Raw genomic sequence first — 16,681 nt, forward strand, 5'->3', positions numbered from 1 at the left:
ATGTACTGTGGCAGCCCATTCCATACCTGTACCACTCTCTGAGTGAAGAAGCTCCCCCTCAGATTCCCCTTAAATATTACACCTTTACCCCAAATCTATGACCTCTAGTTCTAGTCTTGTCCAGCCCGAGGAGAAAAAGCCCGCAGGCATTCATCCTATCTATGCCCCTCATAATTTTGTATACCACTCTCCCCTCATTCTCCTGTGCTGCTGGGAAGGAAGCCCTATCCTATCCCAGAAACTCAGATCCTCAAGTCCCAATCACATTCATGGAATTTTGGGGACCTCATTTGCTACCCAACCCCGCTCTGGCACGTACCTCAGTCTGCCTCCTCCATTCCCTTTGTCATAGAGATAGGGAGTGGAATGAGCCCTCCAGCTCGTTAAATCTGTGCCAACCATCAACCTACATTATTTGCACAGATCACACATCAGTCCCTTGTCGATACATGTTTTGTGTGTAGTGGGTGGGGGATCCAGGAAGGGGAAGGGGGTGAAGATGTATGATGGGGTCATAGGGAAGGGAGTTAAGGGAAAGATGATAAAATGGGAGGAAGGGGGGAAGGGGGAATGTATCTTTCAGTGTGGAGTGTTATTTAAACCAGACAGAGTGCTCCTTTCGCCTGCATTGGGCTTTGCTCTCCAAGGATAGACAGGACAGTGTGTTTCCTTTTTGAATTATGTTAATGTATCTAAATAGCTCATCCTTATTTTCTGCTTAGCTATCCAACTTTAGAAGTTCAGGTTGGTGCTGTCTTGAAAAGAATGATAAAAATATCAATAAGGTATTGATACAATGAGGTATGAACAAGTTAGGTCTTTATTCTTTGAAGCATAGAAGGTTGAGGAGGGACTTGATAGAGGTATTTAAAATTATGAGGGGGATAGATAGAGTTGACGTGGATAGGCTTTTTCCATTGAGAGTAGGGGAGATTCAAACAAGAGGGCACGAGTTGAGAGGGGGCAAATGTTTAGGGGTAACACGAGGGGGAATTTCTTTACTCAGAGAATGGTAGCTGTGTGGAACGAGCTTCCAGTAGAAGTGGTAGAGGCAGGTTCGGTATTGTTATTTAAAGTAAAATTGGATAGGTATATGGACAGGAGAGGAATGGAGGGTTATGGGCTGAGTGCAGGTTGGTGGGACTAGGTGGGAGTAAGCGTTTGGCACAGACTAGAAGGGCTGAGATGGCCTGTCACCGTGCTGTAATTGTTATATGGTTATATAGGTGTGTAGTGAAGGACTGGAGAGTGAGTGAAATGTGTCGCTATCCTCAGAAATGGTTGTCCCACTATCTGATGCCAATGTGCAGACTGGGAAGTCTTTTGAAGATAATTGTACAGTGCAATCCTGCCATTTCACCGCATTTAACTTATGATTTTCTCAATGGTCGTGATGCTTGACAACTCAGTAAACAGCAGACCCAAAAAAAAATTATCAGCAAAATGGCACCTTACTGTATGGGAATTTTCTACCATAGCCTTAGCTGTAATCATTACTGAAGTAAATTCAGATGAATAATAATATCAGAATATATTTGTTTTTGGTTATAGCTCGCAGCCCTATTTTCAGCCACCTCATCACATCACTGAGAGGCCTGTGGACAGTGAGAGCATTTGGCCGACAGGCTTACTTCGAATCACTTTTCCACAAGTCTTTGAACCTCCATACTGCAAACTGGTTTCTCTACCTCTCGACTCTGCGCTGGTTCCAGATGAGGATTGACATTGTATTTGTCGTCTTCTTTATTGCAGTCACTTTCATCTCCATAGCAACACACAGTAAGTTGGTGATAATAACAAAATAAAATAAGCAGCACATTCATCAGCTCTGAAGGGTAATGATTGGTTCACGTTTCATTTCTGTACTTTTCATCAGTAACCTGCAGACCTTAATTGATGCAATTAATCTTTATCTTGCCTGTATATTTAGAGCTCTAGATTATAGTGTAATGGGAATGTAATAGCTCTTAGAGACCCTTCTTTATTATAATCTTTTATAATGAGGCACATACTCCAGTGAACACTGGCACTTGTGAATCTGTGCTACCCTGCCATCTATGTTCTAAAGTAGTCCACATTCACAAGTTAGGAGAAGATTTATGTGGTCATTAAGCTGGTGTTATAAAATGGTTATAGTACACTGAAAAATCTTGGGGGAATGCTGCCGACTGGCACATTCTCGGCTGCAGGAGTACGTGCTGAGGGACGCACTCAAACTCGGTGCGGCCACCGCAAGGGCCCGGTGGGGAAGGACCACAGTCTAGGGTTCTTCTCCTGCAGGAGTTGAGGGGTAGGGGAGTGGGGTGTATATCCCTGAACAAGTGTATGTAAACATGAAGTTACAGAGCGCCACCTGGGTGGCAAAAGTGTGGGAATGTAAAGACCGTAATGGAAACATTTGTAAAGGACTGAGAGTCATTTAATGGTTCATAATTTTATTTTTGAATAAAGTATATTTTGTTTAATTTTTAAAAAATCTACATATTGCATCAGGAAACCTTCCTGAACACACCTATCAAACTCCACCCCATCTAAACCCCTTGTGCTAAGAAGATGCCATTCAATATTAGGAAAGTTCATATCTCCTATCACAACAACCCTACTATTATTGCACTGTTCCAGAATCTGCCTCCTTATCTGCTCCTTGATGTCCCTGTTACTATTGGGGGGGGGGGGGAGGTCTATAAAAATCACCAAATAGAGCATTTGCCCCTTTCCTGTTTCTGACTTCCACCTACACTGACTCAGTAGACAATCCCTCCATAACTTCCTCCTTTTCTGCAGCCGTAACACTATGCCTAATTAGCAATGCTACGCCCCCACCTCTTTTGCCTCCCTCTCTGTTCTTTTTCCTCCCCACCAGGATATTGGTACCCCTCAGATTCAAGTGCAACCCATCCTGTTTGTATTTGTTACACCTGCCCCAGAAGAGGTCCCAATGATCCAAAATTCTGAATCCCTGCTCCTGCTCCAATCCTTCAGCTGTGCATTTATCCCCCACCTCATTCTATTCATATACTCACTGTTGCGTGGCACAGGCAGTAATCCAGAGATTACTACCTTTGAGGTCCTGTTTCTTAGCTTCCTTCCTAACTCCCTGTATTCTGCTTTCAGGACCTCCTCCCTTTTTCTACCTATGTCGTTGGTACCAATATGTACCACCACCTCTGGCTGCTCACCCTCCCATTTCAAGATATTGTAGACACGCTCAGAAACATCACGAACCCTGGCATCTGGGAGACAAACTACCATCCTTGTTTCTTGGTTGTGTACTTCATTGCCTACCAAAAAAAAAAATTCTAGTAAATTCCAAGAAAAATCTCACTCCGCCAAATTTTATTGAGAATGTCTAAACAAAGATTTCAGCTTTTGTATTACTTACACTGAGTAATTTTACCATCCCTTAACTTCTCGTCCTAAAGCAACAACTGGATCTTATTGCCTTATTCTTACTCCCCTATCAGTTATTTTCTATTGGTTTCTTCAGCATTTGTTGACTCTTTGTTTGCCACGTATTTGTGATTACTTTAGAATGGGGGCAAAAGGGAAAGGCTGGGGATCTGTCCTAAAGCTTGTGTATCATTTTAAGATGTTAATTGTGAAACATAGGTCTCTGTATTTTAGATGTAGTTTTAATAATTTTTTTCACCGAATATGTCTCTTCCACCTTTGTGGTTTTGATTCACTTTGTTACAAATTAGTTCATTACCTAAATAATAATAACACTTGCATTTAATCAGTAATTTTACTAACGTCTCTAATTTAAAATTAAGCCTTAATTACCCAGTGCGATAGTTATTTCATTACTTGCTTCCAGCTGCTTTGTTTAAATCACCAAGGAGATTAAGGAATATATTTGCAAATAACCCTTCTTAATGTCTTCATATGTGTAAAATACTGATGAAATTTGCATCATTGTGCGGTATGTATGCATAAATTTTCTACCTAATGTGATTATATAAGTCATACATTAAAGCTTTAACATCAACCTTGTGTACAGAGAATGACAGAGTCTTATGAATTTATGTTTGTTTTCTTCAGACGTCCAGGAAGGAAAAGTTGGAATTATCCTTACCTTAGCCATGAACATCATGAGCACTCTTCAATGGGCTGTTAATTCAAGCATAGATGTGGATAGTCTGGTAAAAAAAAAATGACATGTTCTAAATTTCCTATTTACAATTTTTTGTAGAATATTGCTAAATAATCTTATAAAATGCAACAATGCAACGTAAATGGATTGAAAATGTGAAATGCATGTGAATACTCTTTGGCTGTAAGTTCAGAACTTCCGTGTTTCTGTAGAAATGGAAATCTGGTGGCAACCAAGCAGAGAAATGCCAGGTGGTCAGCGTGGTGTTGTTATTATTCACAGTAAATTTCCAGCCTATTAAAAATGGGAAAGTTAAACGAGTGAGGAAGATAATGGTACAGGCAAAAACGTTAGAGGTACTGCATTGCAAAACTCACAAAATTCTGGAGGAACTCAGCAGGTTGGGCAGCATCTACGGAACAGAATGTTGATGTTTTGGGCTGAGGCCCTTTTTAGGACTGGACAGGAATGGGGGAGATGTTAGAATTAAAATGTGGGGGCGGGGAAGGAGGATTAACTAGAAGTTGATAGGTGAAGCTCGGTGGATGGGAGAGGTAATGGTCCAGAGAAGAGGGAATCTGATAGGAGAGGAGAGTGGACCAGAGGAGAAAGGAAGGAAGGAGGTGCGTCGGCGATGGTGATGGGAAGGTGAGGATAAGTGGGTGAGAGACCGGAGTGCGGAAGAGAAGAAGATGGTAGTGGGGGAGGGACAGAAGATTACTGGAAGGAGAAATCAATGTTTATGCCATCAGGTTGGAGGCAACCTAGGCAGGATTTGAGGTGTTGCTCCTCCATCCTCATCGTGGCAAAAGTGGAGGCCATGGATTGAAATATCGGAATGGGAAATGGGGTGGGAATCAAAATGGTTGGTCACTTGGAATTTCTACTTTTGGCAGATGGATCGGAGGTGCTTGACAAAGTGGTCCCCCAGTTTACATTAGGTCTCACCAATGTGGAGGAGGCTGCATCGGGAGCACCAGGTACAATAGATGATCCCAACAGATTCACAGGTGAAGTGTTGCCCCACCTGGAAGGTCTGTTTGGGGCCCTGAATGGAGGTGAGGGAGGAGGTAAATGGGCAAGTGTAGGATCTTTGTCACTTACAAGGATATGTGCCAGGTGGTAGGTAAGTAGGGAGGGATGTATGGACAAGGAAATCACAGATGGACTGATCCCTGTGGAAAGTAGAGAGTGGGAGAGAGATAGAGATGCTGGTAGGATCCCATTGAACAAAGGACATAGAAATCTCAATCACATTATAGGCCCTTTGGCCCCACAATGTTGTGCCAACTATGTAACCTACTCTAGAATTTGCCTATGGCATAGCCCTCTATTTTTCTCAGCTTCATGTACCTATCTAAGAGTCTCTTAAAAAACCCCATTGTATTCGCCTCCACTGCCGTCGCTGGCAATGCATTCTACACACCCACCACTGTCTGTGTTTAAAAACTTAACCCTGACACCTCCTCGGTACCTTCTTTCAGAGACTTTAAAACTATGCCCCCTCATGTTAGCCATTTCAGCCCTGTGGAAAAATCCTCTGGCTATCCACATGATCCATCTTATACACCTCCATTAGGTTACTCTCATCCTCTGTTGCTCCAAGTAGAAAAAGGCCAAGTTCATTCAGTCTATTCTCCTAAAGCATGCTCTCCAATTCAGGCAACATCCTTGTAAATCTCCTCTGCACTCTTTCTATAGTATCCATATCCTTCCTGTAGTGAGGTGACCAGAACTGAACACAGTACTCCAAGTGGGGTCTGATCAAGGTCTTATATAGCTGCAACATTACCTCACTGTCCTTGAACTCAATCCCACGGTTGATGAATGCCAACACACCATATGCCTTCTTAACAACACTGTCAACCTGTGCAGCAGCTTTGAGTGGCCTATGGAATGGACCCCAAGATCTCTCTGATCCTCCACATTGCCGAGAGTCTTAACTTTAATACTATATTCTGTTTTCTTATTTGACCTAACAAAATTAACTACTTCACATTTATCTGGGATCAAGTCCATCTGCCACTTCTCAGCCCAGTTCTGAATCCTATCCATGTCCCGCTGTAACCTCTGACAACACTCCAGACTATCCACAACACCCCCAACCTTTGTGTCATCAGCAAACTTACTAACCTACCCTTCTACTTCTTCATCCAGGTCATTTATAAAAATCACAAAGAGGAGGGACCCAGAACAGATCCCTGCGGAACACCACTGGTTACCAATCTCCATGAAGAATACAAAACATCTATAACCATGCTTTGCCTTCTGTGGTCAAGCCAATTCTGGATCCACAAAGCAAGGCCTCCTTGGATCCCATGCCTCATTACTTTCTGAATGAGCCTTGCTTGGGGAACCTTATCAAATGCCTTACTGAAATCCATGTATACTACATCCACTGTTCTTCCTTCAGCGATGTGTTTTGTTACATCCTCAAAGCACTCAATCAGGCTCGTAAGGCACGACCTGTCCTTAACAAAGCCATGCTGACTATTGCCAAAAACTTGCCCACCACTGAAGTATCACTCACTGGTGTATAATTTCCTGGGTTATCTCTACTTCCTTTCTTGAACAAGGGGACAACATTTGCAACCTTCCAATCCTCTGGTACTTCTGTTAACCCTATCGATGATGCGAAGATCATGGCCAGAAGCTCAGCAATCTGATGGCAGAAGTTGCAGAAAATGATACATTTAATGTGGAGACTTACGGGGTGGTTGGTGAGGACAGGAGAAACTCTAACCCTGTTAAGGCAGTGGGAAAATGGGGTGTGCACAGATGTATGGGAAATGGAAGAGATTCGGGTGAGGGCAGCATCAATGGTGGAGGCATGGAAACCCGGTTCTCTGAAGAAGGAGGACATCTCTGATGTCCTGGAAAGGAAAGCTTCTTCTTGGGAACAAAGGCAATGGAAATCAGAAAAGGGAATAGCATTTTTGCAGGAGACTGGGTGGGAAGAGGAATAGTCAAGATAGCTGTGGGAATTGGTAGGTCTACAAAAGATATCAGTAATCAGTTTGCCTCCAGTGAATGGAGACAGAGAGATTGAGAAAGTGGAGGGAGGTGTTACAAATGGGCCAAGAGATTTTAAGGTTAGGGTGGAAGTTGAAGGCAAAGTTGGTGAAAATGATGAGCTCGGCATGGGTGCATGAGATAGCAGCAATGCAGTTGTCAGGGTAGTGCAAGAAAAGTTGGGCTGCTGAACTGTTCTTGGTGGCTTTTATTTTGTCAACACACACAAAATGCTGTTGGAACACAGTAGGCCAGGCAGCATCTATAAGGAGAAGCACTGTCAACGTTTCGGGCCGAGACCCTTCGTCGACAGTGCTTCTCCTAATAGATGCTGCCTGGCCTGTTGTGTTCCACCAGCATTTTGTGTGTGTTGTTTGAATTTCCAGCATCTGCAGATTTCCTCATGTTGGCTTTTATTTTGTTATTGCTTTACACTGACCATATAATTTAAAGTATTAATTACTTCATGACTACCTGCTGCATTTTCCACCTGAGACGTTCTAACTTAAGAACTCCCAGTTTTTTAACGTCTAAATGATGATAATTCTTGGTTTTGCAAATTGACCTTAGGAAGTAATATCTATTAAGACCCTTTTTTCTTTATCTGGCATTATAACCCTGTTTGTAATGGATAAGTAAAAGCTGACTTTTATAAACACTAAACAAATGAAAAACCTTTGCTCAGTCACTGAACTAAGGTTTTGCAAGTATAAAACACATTCAACCACAACAGAGAACTAATAGATTGAAGGTACCTTTAATTGCAAGCACCCATCATGACCCGTAACAATGTTCTTGTCTCTAGATGCGATCTGTCAGTCGTATTTTTAAATACATTGACATACCCCCCGAAGGATCTGAAGACAAGATCCAACATAATGACGACAGCCCATTGGATGCACTTGTGATTGAGAACAAACATCTCACCCATAAGTGGCCGTCTGGAGGCCAAATGATGGTGAGCAATCTCACAGCCAAGTATACGAACGATGGGCGAGCAGTGCTGCAGGACCTCTCCTTCTCCGTGAATGCAGGACAAAGGGTGAGGTAGTAGATATATCCATTTCAATGCAGTAGGCTTCAATGTTCATTGCTTTCCATTTATAATTATTTATGCGTTCGCAGAACCACTCAATATGAATTCTGCAAAGATGCCCAGGAAGATGGGATGGTAAATTACAAATATTAATTAGATTTTATTCCTAGAAATTTGGCATTTAAGGTTTCAATTAGATGCACCTAATGTCAGAGAGATGTATACAATATACATCCTGAAATTCTTTATCTTCACAGATATCCACGAAAACAGAGGTGTGTCCCAAAGAATGAATGGCAGTTAAAATGTTAGAACCCCAATGCCCCTCCCCAACTCTCCCCTCCCTCGTGCAAACAGCAGCAAGGCAATGACCCCACCCACCCCACAGGTAACAAAGCATCGGCACCCTCCACCGAGCACTCAAGTGTGCAGCAAAGCATCAATAAAGACACAGACTTGCGATTCCCCAAAGACTACTCATTCACCCAGTAATTCAACATACCACAGGCTCTCCCTCTCCCTAATAAAGGAAAAAGTGGTATCCCTGTTTCACAGTGACAGGGGAGACATAACAAACAACTCGCTGATTTACGAAGTCTGTTGTGTCAGTTTTTCAAAGCTCTGCGCCTGGAGAGTTGGCACCAAAAAGGTGCAGCTCTCTGGGCAAGCAACACTCGGCAGATAACCCGTTGCTCCCGATGTTCTGTGTTCTCCCACGACGCTTCAATCAGGGGCATTGGCCTAGAATAAGCCTGTTTCCAGAGCCACGAAACCTGAAGGCACTCTCGTCTTCCAGGTTGTGTCCTTGGGATATCAAAAAGCAGCCGGATGTGAGGCCCTAAAGACTGAAGCGAATATTCTGAAAACCGGCATAGACTCAATAATCCAAATAGGTTTCTTCATTTCCATAAAGAAAGTTTGAAATAAACTATAACTTAAAGAAGCTTCAAGCTGGTATCCTGATAACAAGCATTCAGAGATTTAATTAATACTTTTTTGTTGAATTAAATTACCAGGTAATTGCAAGTTAAATATCAAATATTAACATGTAACAATTTTTAAATGACATTCCTTAAATGCTGGGCATATAGTTCACATTAATAATAATTTCAGACGTTTAGAAATTGATGCCCTTTTCACATGAATCTCTTTTGTGCAGGACTGATTACTTTTGCTGTAACTTGTTTTTACTCTGTATGCTGTAAATAACTATGGGATTCCTTTTGAACGTCAGTCCCCTTTATAAGACCAATAGACTTCCATAAGGTTCAAAGATTCAAAGTAGATTTATTATCAAAGTATGTATACAGTATACAACCGTGAGATTCAACTTCCCACAGACTGCCACAAAACAAAGAGGAAAACCATGATAACACGCAAAAAATTGCTGGAGGAACTCAGCAGGCCAGGCAGCAGCGATGGAAAAGCGTAAATGAACTGTCAATATTTTGGGCCGAGACCCTTTGAAAGTCTGTGGACGAGTCCTGATGAAAGGTCTCAGCCTGAAAGGTTGACTGTTTACTCTTTTCCATAGATGCTGCCTGGTCTGTCGAGTTCCTCCAGCATTTTGTGTGTGTTGGCTTGGATTTCCAACAACTGCAGATTTTCTCGTGTTTAGGAAAACCATGGAACCTGTTCAAAGAAAAATAACAAACTCTCAAAACAAGGAAATAAATAGTACTTAAATATTTCAGGCTCATTCATGCACAGTATGTGCAGCTTTGTAATGAAATTATGACTTTCGTTCTCTTGCCATTGGCACTATCACAAGTTCATCTTGTAAACCCTAAAGCAAAAATCAAAAAAAATTGTTGCTATTTATCTTATAACTCACTTATGAGGCAATGAAAACTCACTTCTTTTCCATCACACTTCTGCTTTATAATTGTTACTTCTATATATTCATTCAGATATGGATCCATTTAATTCTGTTTTTTAAGCATTGTGCTTTGAACATGATAGGTTGGACTGCTCGGACGGACAGGTGCTGGGAAAAGCACATTACTTTCTGCATTTTTGCGCCTCCTGTCCACTGAAGGGGAGATACAGATTGATGGAATCTCCTGGAACTCGGTCTCTCTGCGAAAGTGGAGGAAGGCATTTGGTGTCATCCCACAGGTAATGTTTTCAGACGTGGTTACACTATTTAAGTACCCGTAATTTCAATATTGCCATCAGTCATAACCTTGGTTGATGGTTTCTGGTAATGACCTTGTAGGAGTCATGTGAAATCATTAGCAGTAGATGAAAGGTAAAGTTAGAAAAGGAGGTCTGTGGATTCAAGATACAAACTTCAGTAACTTTTCTTACATAGCAGATGTTTCAAGAATGTGCCATTTTTATCAAATTCCAGTACGTTTGAAATTGTATACACAAATGTTGTAGAACAATGTCAGCAATTGGCGCAGAAACACAACTCTGCTTTGCTCTTGCTTGCTTAAGCAGGAGCGCATGAACAAAATAACCTGTTCTTCCATTCAAACTATCATTGTTGACAGAATGATGATGTCCTTCACAAAGCCTCTCAGAAAACAACTGTCATTTAATATTCCACCTTACAGAAAGTCTTTGTGTTCTCTGGGACCTTCCGGAAGAATCTAGATCCTTATGAACAGTGGACTGATGAGGAGATCTGGAAAGTCACTGAAGAGGTACATCATGAATCACTCAGTTATAAATAGGACACTTTATTCATTATCTTGGATGGAATAAAGCTGAAATCGGTATATCCAATTTCAAAATAAATAACTGCAATATGATTGATTTTTGCCATGCTGTAAATAACCTGGTTTTTATTGTTAAAAATGACTATACACTGGAGAATATTTTCCCAGGCTCAAAGCATGATTATTTCTTCTGCTGCATTCATCTACTGGGTTCACTTTGAGCAGAATGTCATCAATTTTACTGACTATATAAAATCAATCTAACTGTTTTAGACTTAATTCTTCTCAGATAAACAATGCCAGGAAGCATTCCTAATCCAGTTTTCAATTTTATTTTCCAATGCATTTCATAAAAGATAGAATGTAATTAAATTTTCTCCGTTACTTTGATTCTTTATTGGTAAATAATTTGTTGTTATTATCCAAAGTCAACCAAATATTCAACGTGAAGTATTATTGTTTAGTCTAGTACTGTTCACTCCTGTTATTTACAAAAATATATTTCTTGCATGTTTATTGATAATAATTAGCAAGAATTTCAGATGTTTTTCACTCTACCAGGAATGTAACCTATATTGACTCATGAATCTGGAAAATTTTGAGGGAGAATGGGTAATTTAACGCATGACAGGGATAGCCATTGGTCTGAAATATTCACTTGATAATTACTTATTTTATAGCAGGTTTCCATATATACAGTCAATGGCCATTTTATTAGTCACATCTCATTAATGCAAATACTGTATCTAATCAGCCAATCATGTGGCACTAACTCTATGTGTAAAAACATACAGACATGGTCAAGAGGTCCAGTTGTTGTTCAGACCAAACATCAGAATGAGGAAGAAATGTGACCTAAGTGACTTTGACTGTGGATTTTTCAGACAAGAATGGTTTACGCATCTTAGAAACTACTGATTTCCTGGGATTTACACACACAACAAGCTCTGGAGCTTACAGAGAATTGTGCAAAACTCAAAAGTCGTCCAGTAAGTGGCAGTCCCAAGAGTAAAACTGCCTTGTTGATGAGAGTGGTCAGATGATAAAGGCCAAACTGGTTCGAGCTGACAGGAAAGCGCCAGTAACTCAAATAAACCACATGTTACAATAATGGTGTGCAGAAGAGCATCTCTGAACTCACGTATCTTTTAGAACAGAGATGAGGAGGTAGAGGAGGTACCTAATAAAGTGGCCACTGAGTGTATGTTGCTGTGAGTTTTGCTGTTAACCCTAACCCCAGTGTGAGGGAGGACAACATTTAGCTCAAATCTTGAAGAGAGTTACTCATAAAGAAGTGGTGTACAGCAGAATGCTGATGTCCTCTACTCTGGGTTCATTCTCAATCTGGATCCAATTAATATGGGATTGGTATTGTGCAGTAACATTCCAGGTAGAAGTCAGGCTGACCTGCCAAAATAATGCAATGTTTTCAGACAAAAAAACCAGATTACAATTCATAATTTTAAATAAGGTTTGGAACTGACAAGTGTCACCAGGGCAGAAAGTGAAATATTAGGAGGTGGACTTTGTTAGAATTGGCCTTTCCCACTCCCGTTTTACATAGGAGAAGAATTAGGCCTTTCAGCCCATCAAATTTTCTCTGCCACTTGATCAAGTCTGATTTATTCTTTCTCTCAAAGCCACTCTCCTGCCTTCTCCTTGTAGACACCCTTAGTAAGCAAGAACCTTTAAAATTGCACTTTAAATATACCCAAATGACCTAACGTCCACAGCTGTCTATGACAATGAATTCCCCTGATTCACCACACTCTGGCTAAAGAAATTCCTCCTCATCTCTGTTCTAAAGGAGCATTCTTCTATTCTGAGGCTGTGTCCTCTGGTCCTAGACTCTCCAACTATTGAAAACATCCTCTGCATGTCCACTCTATCTGGCACTTTCAACATTCGGCAGGTTTCAATGAGATACCTCGTCGTTCTTCAAAACTGCAGCAAGTACAGGACCAGAGCCATCAAATTTCACCCCATACATTATCCCTTTCATTCCCAGAATAATTTTGATAAACCTCCTCTCGAACACCTCCCCACCAGTGCAAACAGATCCTTTTTTAAATATGTGGCCCAAAACTGCTCACAATACTCCAAATAAGGGCTACGTAATGTTTTATAAAGTTTCAAAATTACATTCTTGGTCTTATATTCTACTACTCTTGAAATGAATGCTAACATTGTAATCGCCTCCCTTACTATTGACTCAACCTGCAAGTTAACCTTTAGATAATCCTGCACAAGGACTCTCAAAGGTTTATACCCAAGTCCCTTTGCACCTCCAATTTCTGAGTTTGCTCCCTGTTTAGGAAATAGTCTACACCTTTATTCATTCTAACAAAGTACATGACCATACACTGCCCTATACTGTATTTCATTGGTCATTTCCTTGCCCATTCTCCTCAACTGTCCAAGTCCTTCTGCAGACTCCCATTTCCTCAACACTTATTTTTCTCATCCAGATCAATGATATATAGTGTGAAAAGTAACAGACACAACACTAATGGAGTACCACTAGCCACTGACAGCCAACCAGAAAAGGTCCTCTTTATTTCAACTCTTTGCCTTCTGCCAGTCAACCAATCTTCTATTCATGCTATTATCTTTCCTGTAATATCATGTGTGGGTGCGTGGCTAACTGGTTAAGGCATTCATCTAGTGATCTGAAGGTTGCTAGTTCGAGCCTTGGCTGAGGCTGCGTGTGTGTCCTTGAGCAAGGCACTTAACCACACATTGCTCTGCGATGACACCAGTGCCAAGCTGTATGGGTCCTAATGCCCTTCCCTTGGACAACATCGGTGGCATGGAGAGGGGAGACTTGCAGATTGGGCAACTGCTTGTCTTCGACAAAAAAAAACCTTGCCCAGGGTTGTGCCCTGGAAACTTTCCAACTGAAGCCTACACACACTACAATATCATGGGCTCTTATCTTGTTTAGATAAGATTAGATTAGATTAGATTTATTAGTGACATGCGCATAAAGGCATGCAGTTAACAAAGAACGTAGTCTGTGGATATAATGAGGCAAGCCCACAAGTGGCACCATTCTTTTTTGTGTGTAGTTTGCACACAATGTTGAGCAGAATGACAGGCAGCCGACGTACAATACAAACACAACTGCAGCAAAACAAACCCCTTCCTACTCCCTACCCCCCATTGGGGCTCACTGGCATTTGTCCTTGGGCCCTACTGACGGTGGTCCTTGACTTCATGGATTGCAGATCTTTATCTTCAGCACCTGCCAATCCTACCTCCATCTTTGGGGATCATGGGATTCTGATGTCTGGACTTTCTGTCCAACCTTGTGTCCCCAGACCTGCCCCACATGTTCCTCTGACCCTGGGATTTGCAGACTTCGGGGTCACTGGCCCTTGTCATTGGGGTCTGCTGACCTTGTTCATTGACCATGCCACTTACTGGCCTTCCCACTCATGTATGGCATGTTGGCAGACGCCTTCTGAAAATCCAAGTAAACAGCTTCTATTGACTCTCTTGTCTATGGAGCTAAGTAAACAAAAGCCAAAAGATTTTCCCTGAAGGAAATTATGCCGACTCTGGCTTATTTTTTTCATCTACTTCCAGATACCCCAGAACCTCATCCTTAATAGTGGACTCTACCATCTGCCAAACACTAAAATCAGGCAAATTGGCCTATAATTTTGCCTCCCTTCTTAAAGGGTGGAATGACTTTGCAATTTTCCAGAGCTTTGGAACCATTCCAGATTCTAGTGATTCTTGAAGGACCACTAGTAACGCCTCTAGATTCTCTTTAGCTATCTCTTTCAGAATGCAGGGGTGTAGACCATCTGGTCCAGGTGGTAGCACCTTCTCCTTAGCAATACATTCCCTTCTGTCCCGTCACTGTCGAATTTCCTACATACTGCAGGTGTCTTCCACAGATAATTAAAGACCCTTATTATAATGCAATGTAATGCCATCCAATATTCGAACATAATGAATTTAGATGCCACTAAACTTTATAGAACTGTATCACTGCAATTGTCTTTTGCAGATTTTATGTTGGTATAACTTAGGAGCTAAAATAAATAACCTTTATTGTGGTGAAAAACAAACTCATGAAGCTCACATATTACACTTTTTTGTATTTAAAATTGTGTCTTCTTACTTCAAACTAACTGCAATGTTAGACAAAAACTCGTAGGCTAAATGAGACAATAGATATTTTTATGGAGGAAACTATAAAAAATAGTTACTTATTTATATACTTAACTTCATAAAAAGATATCAGTGCCAACAGTGAAATATAAATAAATTCCTTTTAAATTCAAAAGGTCAGCGCTCTAGAATTAATAAAATCCATCTCCAGAAATCTAAAGAAGAGGGTGGCATGGCTTTACCTAACTTTCTTTTATATTATTGGGCAGCGAATATACGTTGTGCTACCTTCTGGTCTTTCTTCCATGGCCAACCCGAGTGCCCTAACTGGGTGGCGATGGAGCTGAGCTCCACTAAAGAATTATCTATCTCTGCACTTCTTGGCTCTGCACTCCCTAGTAGTCTGCCCAGATCAATAGCTAATCCTCTTGTTAGACACACTTTGCGTATATGGGCTCAGATCAGGAAATGCTATGGTTTCCAGGGGTTTTCCGTTTCCAGCCCTGTTGCTCATAATCACCTTTTTTTTTACCTACTACGTACGATTCAGCATTCCAGGTTTGGTATAGGAAGGGCATTAGACAGTTTGAAGATCTTTTCATTGATAATCGCTTCGCTTCTTTTCAGCAGCTCTCTGTTAAGTTCAATCTGCACAATGCTCATTTTTTCAGTTATCTCCAAATCCGACACTTTATTGCTCCTTTAATTCCTAACTTTCCTGAAATGCCTGCGAAAAATGCTATGGACCTATTTCTTTCCATTAATCCACTAGGTAAAGGCTTAATATCAATTATCCGAGATAAACTAGCAGCCTTACGACGGGCCCCCATGGATAAAATCAAAATGGCTTGGGAGCAGGATTTAAATATCTCCTTATCTGAGGAGAGCTGGGATTCAGTTCTCAAATCGGTTAACTCAACCTCTCTTTGTGCTCGCCATTGCCTTTTACAGTTTAAGATTGTTCATAGAGCCCATATGTCTAAATCTAATCTATCCCGATTCTACCCTAGCGTTAGTCCGCTATGTGATAAATGCAAGAGCGGCGTGGCCTCTCTCATCCATATGTACTGGTTCTGTCCTAGCTTGGAGAAATTCTGGAAAGATGTCTTCACTATGTTATCGTGTATTCTGAATCAGCACCTAGAACCAAACCCCTTAATTGCTCTGTTCGGTTTTTGGGGCGAGACAGATTTATATCTGGGTCCCACCAAATGCCGAATATTATCCTTTGCCTCTCTCCTGGCTAGACGCTTGATCCTCCTCAGATGGAGAGATGTTGCCCCGCCCACTCATGCTCAATGGCTTAATGACATCATGGCCTGTTTGGACCTCGAAAAAATTCATTATTCAGTTCTCAATTAGGATCTAAAGTTCCATAAGGTCTGGGGACCTTTTATCGAGTACTTTCATAACCTTCCTCTTGACTAGGGTTTTTTTTTTCTTTTCGGTCCCTTGCTTTCAGCTCCATTTTTTTTTCTGGTAGAAGGCATTATTATCCTCGGTTGCTGAGTGTATTCACAGTCTGGGAGCTTGGCTGTCCTGACTTATACTCTCTATATTGTGTTGTGGTTGGTCTGGAGTTGCTGTTGTTTTTTCTTGTGTTGTGGGGCTTAGGGAGGACACTAAGCTTACTTGTCTTCAATTTAGGTGCTTTTTTTTGTTAAATTCTCTTCCTTTGTAGCATATTGTTATTGTATGCTTAACTTTGCACTGTTTTAATGTTCCTCATTGGGATTTGGGGTTTTTAATTTG

At 41.2% G+C, this 16,681-nt stretch overlaps 1 protein-coding gene across 2 annotated transcripts in view; it reads left to right on the top strand.

Moving 5' to 3' along the window:
• cftr (CF transmembrane conductance regulator) overlaps positions 1–16,681 on the top strand; it is a 154,109-nt gene that overhangs the window by 127,644 nt on the left and 9,784 nt on the right. For both annotated transcript variants that reach the window (XM_059978285.1, XM_059978286.1), the window contains 5 exons: positions 1,552–1,779; positions 4,042–4,142; positions 7,911–8,147; positions 10,104–10,259; positions 10,703–10,792. In XM_059978285.1, coding sequence (XP_059834268.1) covers positions 1,552–1,779; positions 4,042–4,142; positions 7,911–8,147; positions 10,104–10,259; positions 10,703–10,792 — 812 coding nt within the window. The remainder of the gene's footprint in view (positions 1–1,551; positions 1,780–4,041; positions 4,143–7,910; positions 8,148–10,103; positions 10,260–10,702; positions 10,793–16,681) is intronic.

The sequence above is a fragment of the Hypanus sabinus genome, chromosome 8 (assembly GCF_030144855.1).
Source record: "Hypanus sabinus isolate sHypSab1 chromosome 8, sHypSab1.hap1, whole genome shotgun sequence".
In the NCBI taxonomy this organism is placed as follows: Eukaryota; Metazoa; Chordata; class Chondrichthyes; order Myliobatiformes; family Dasyatidae; genus Hypanus; species Hypanus sabinus.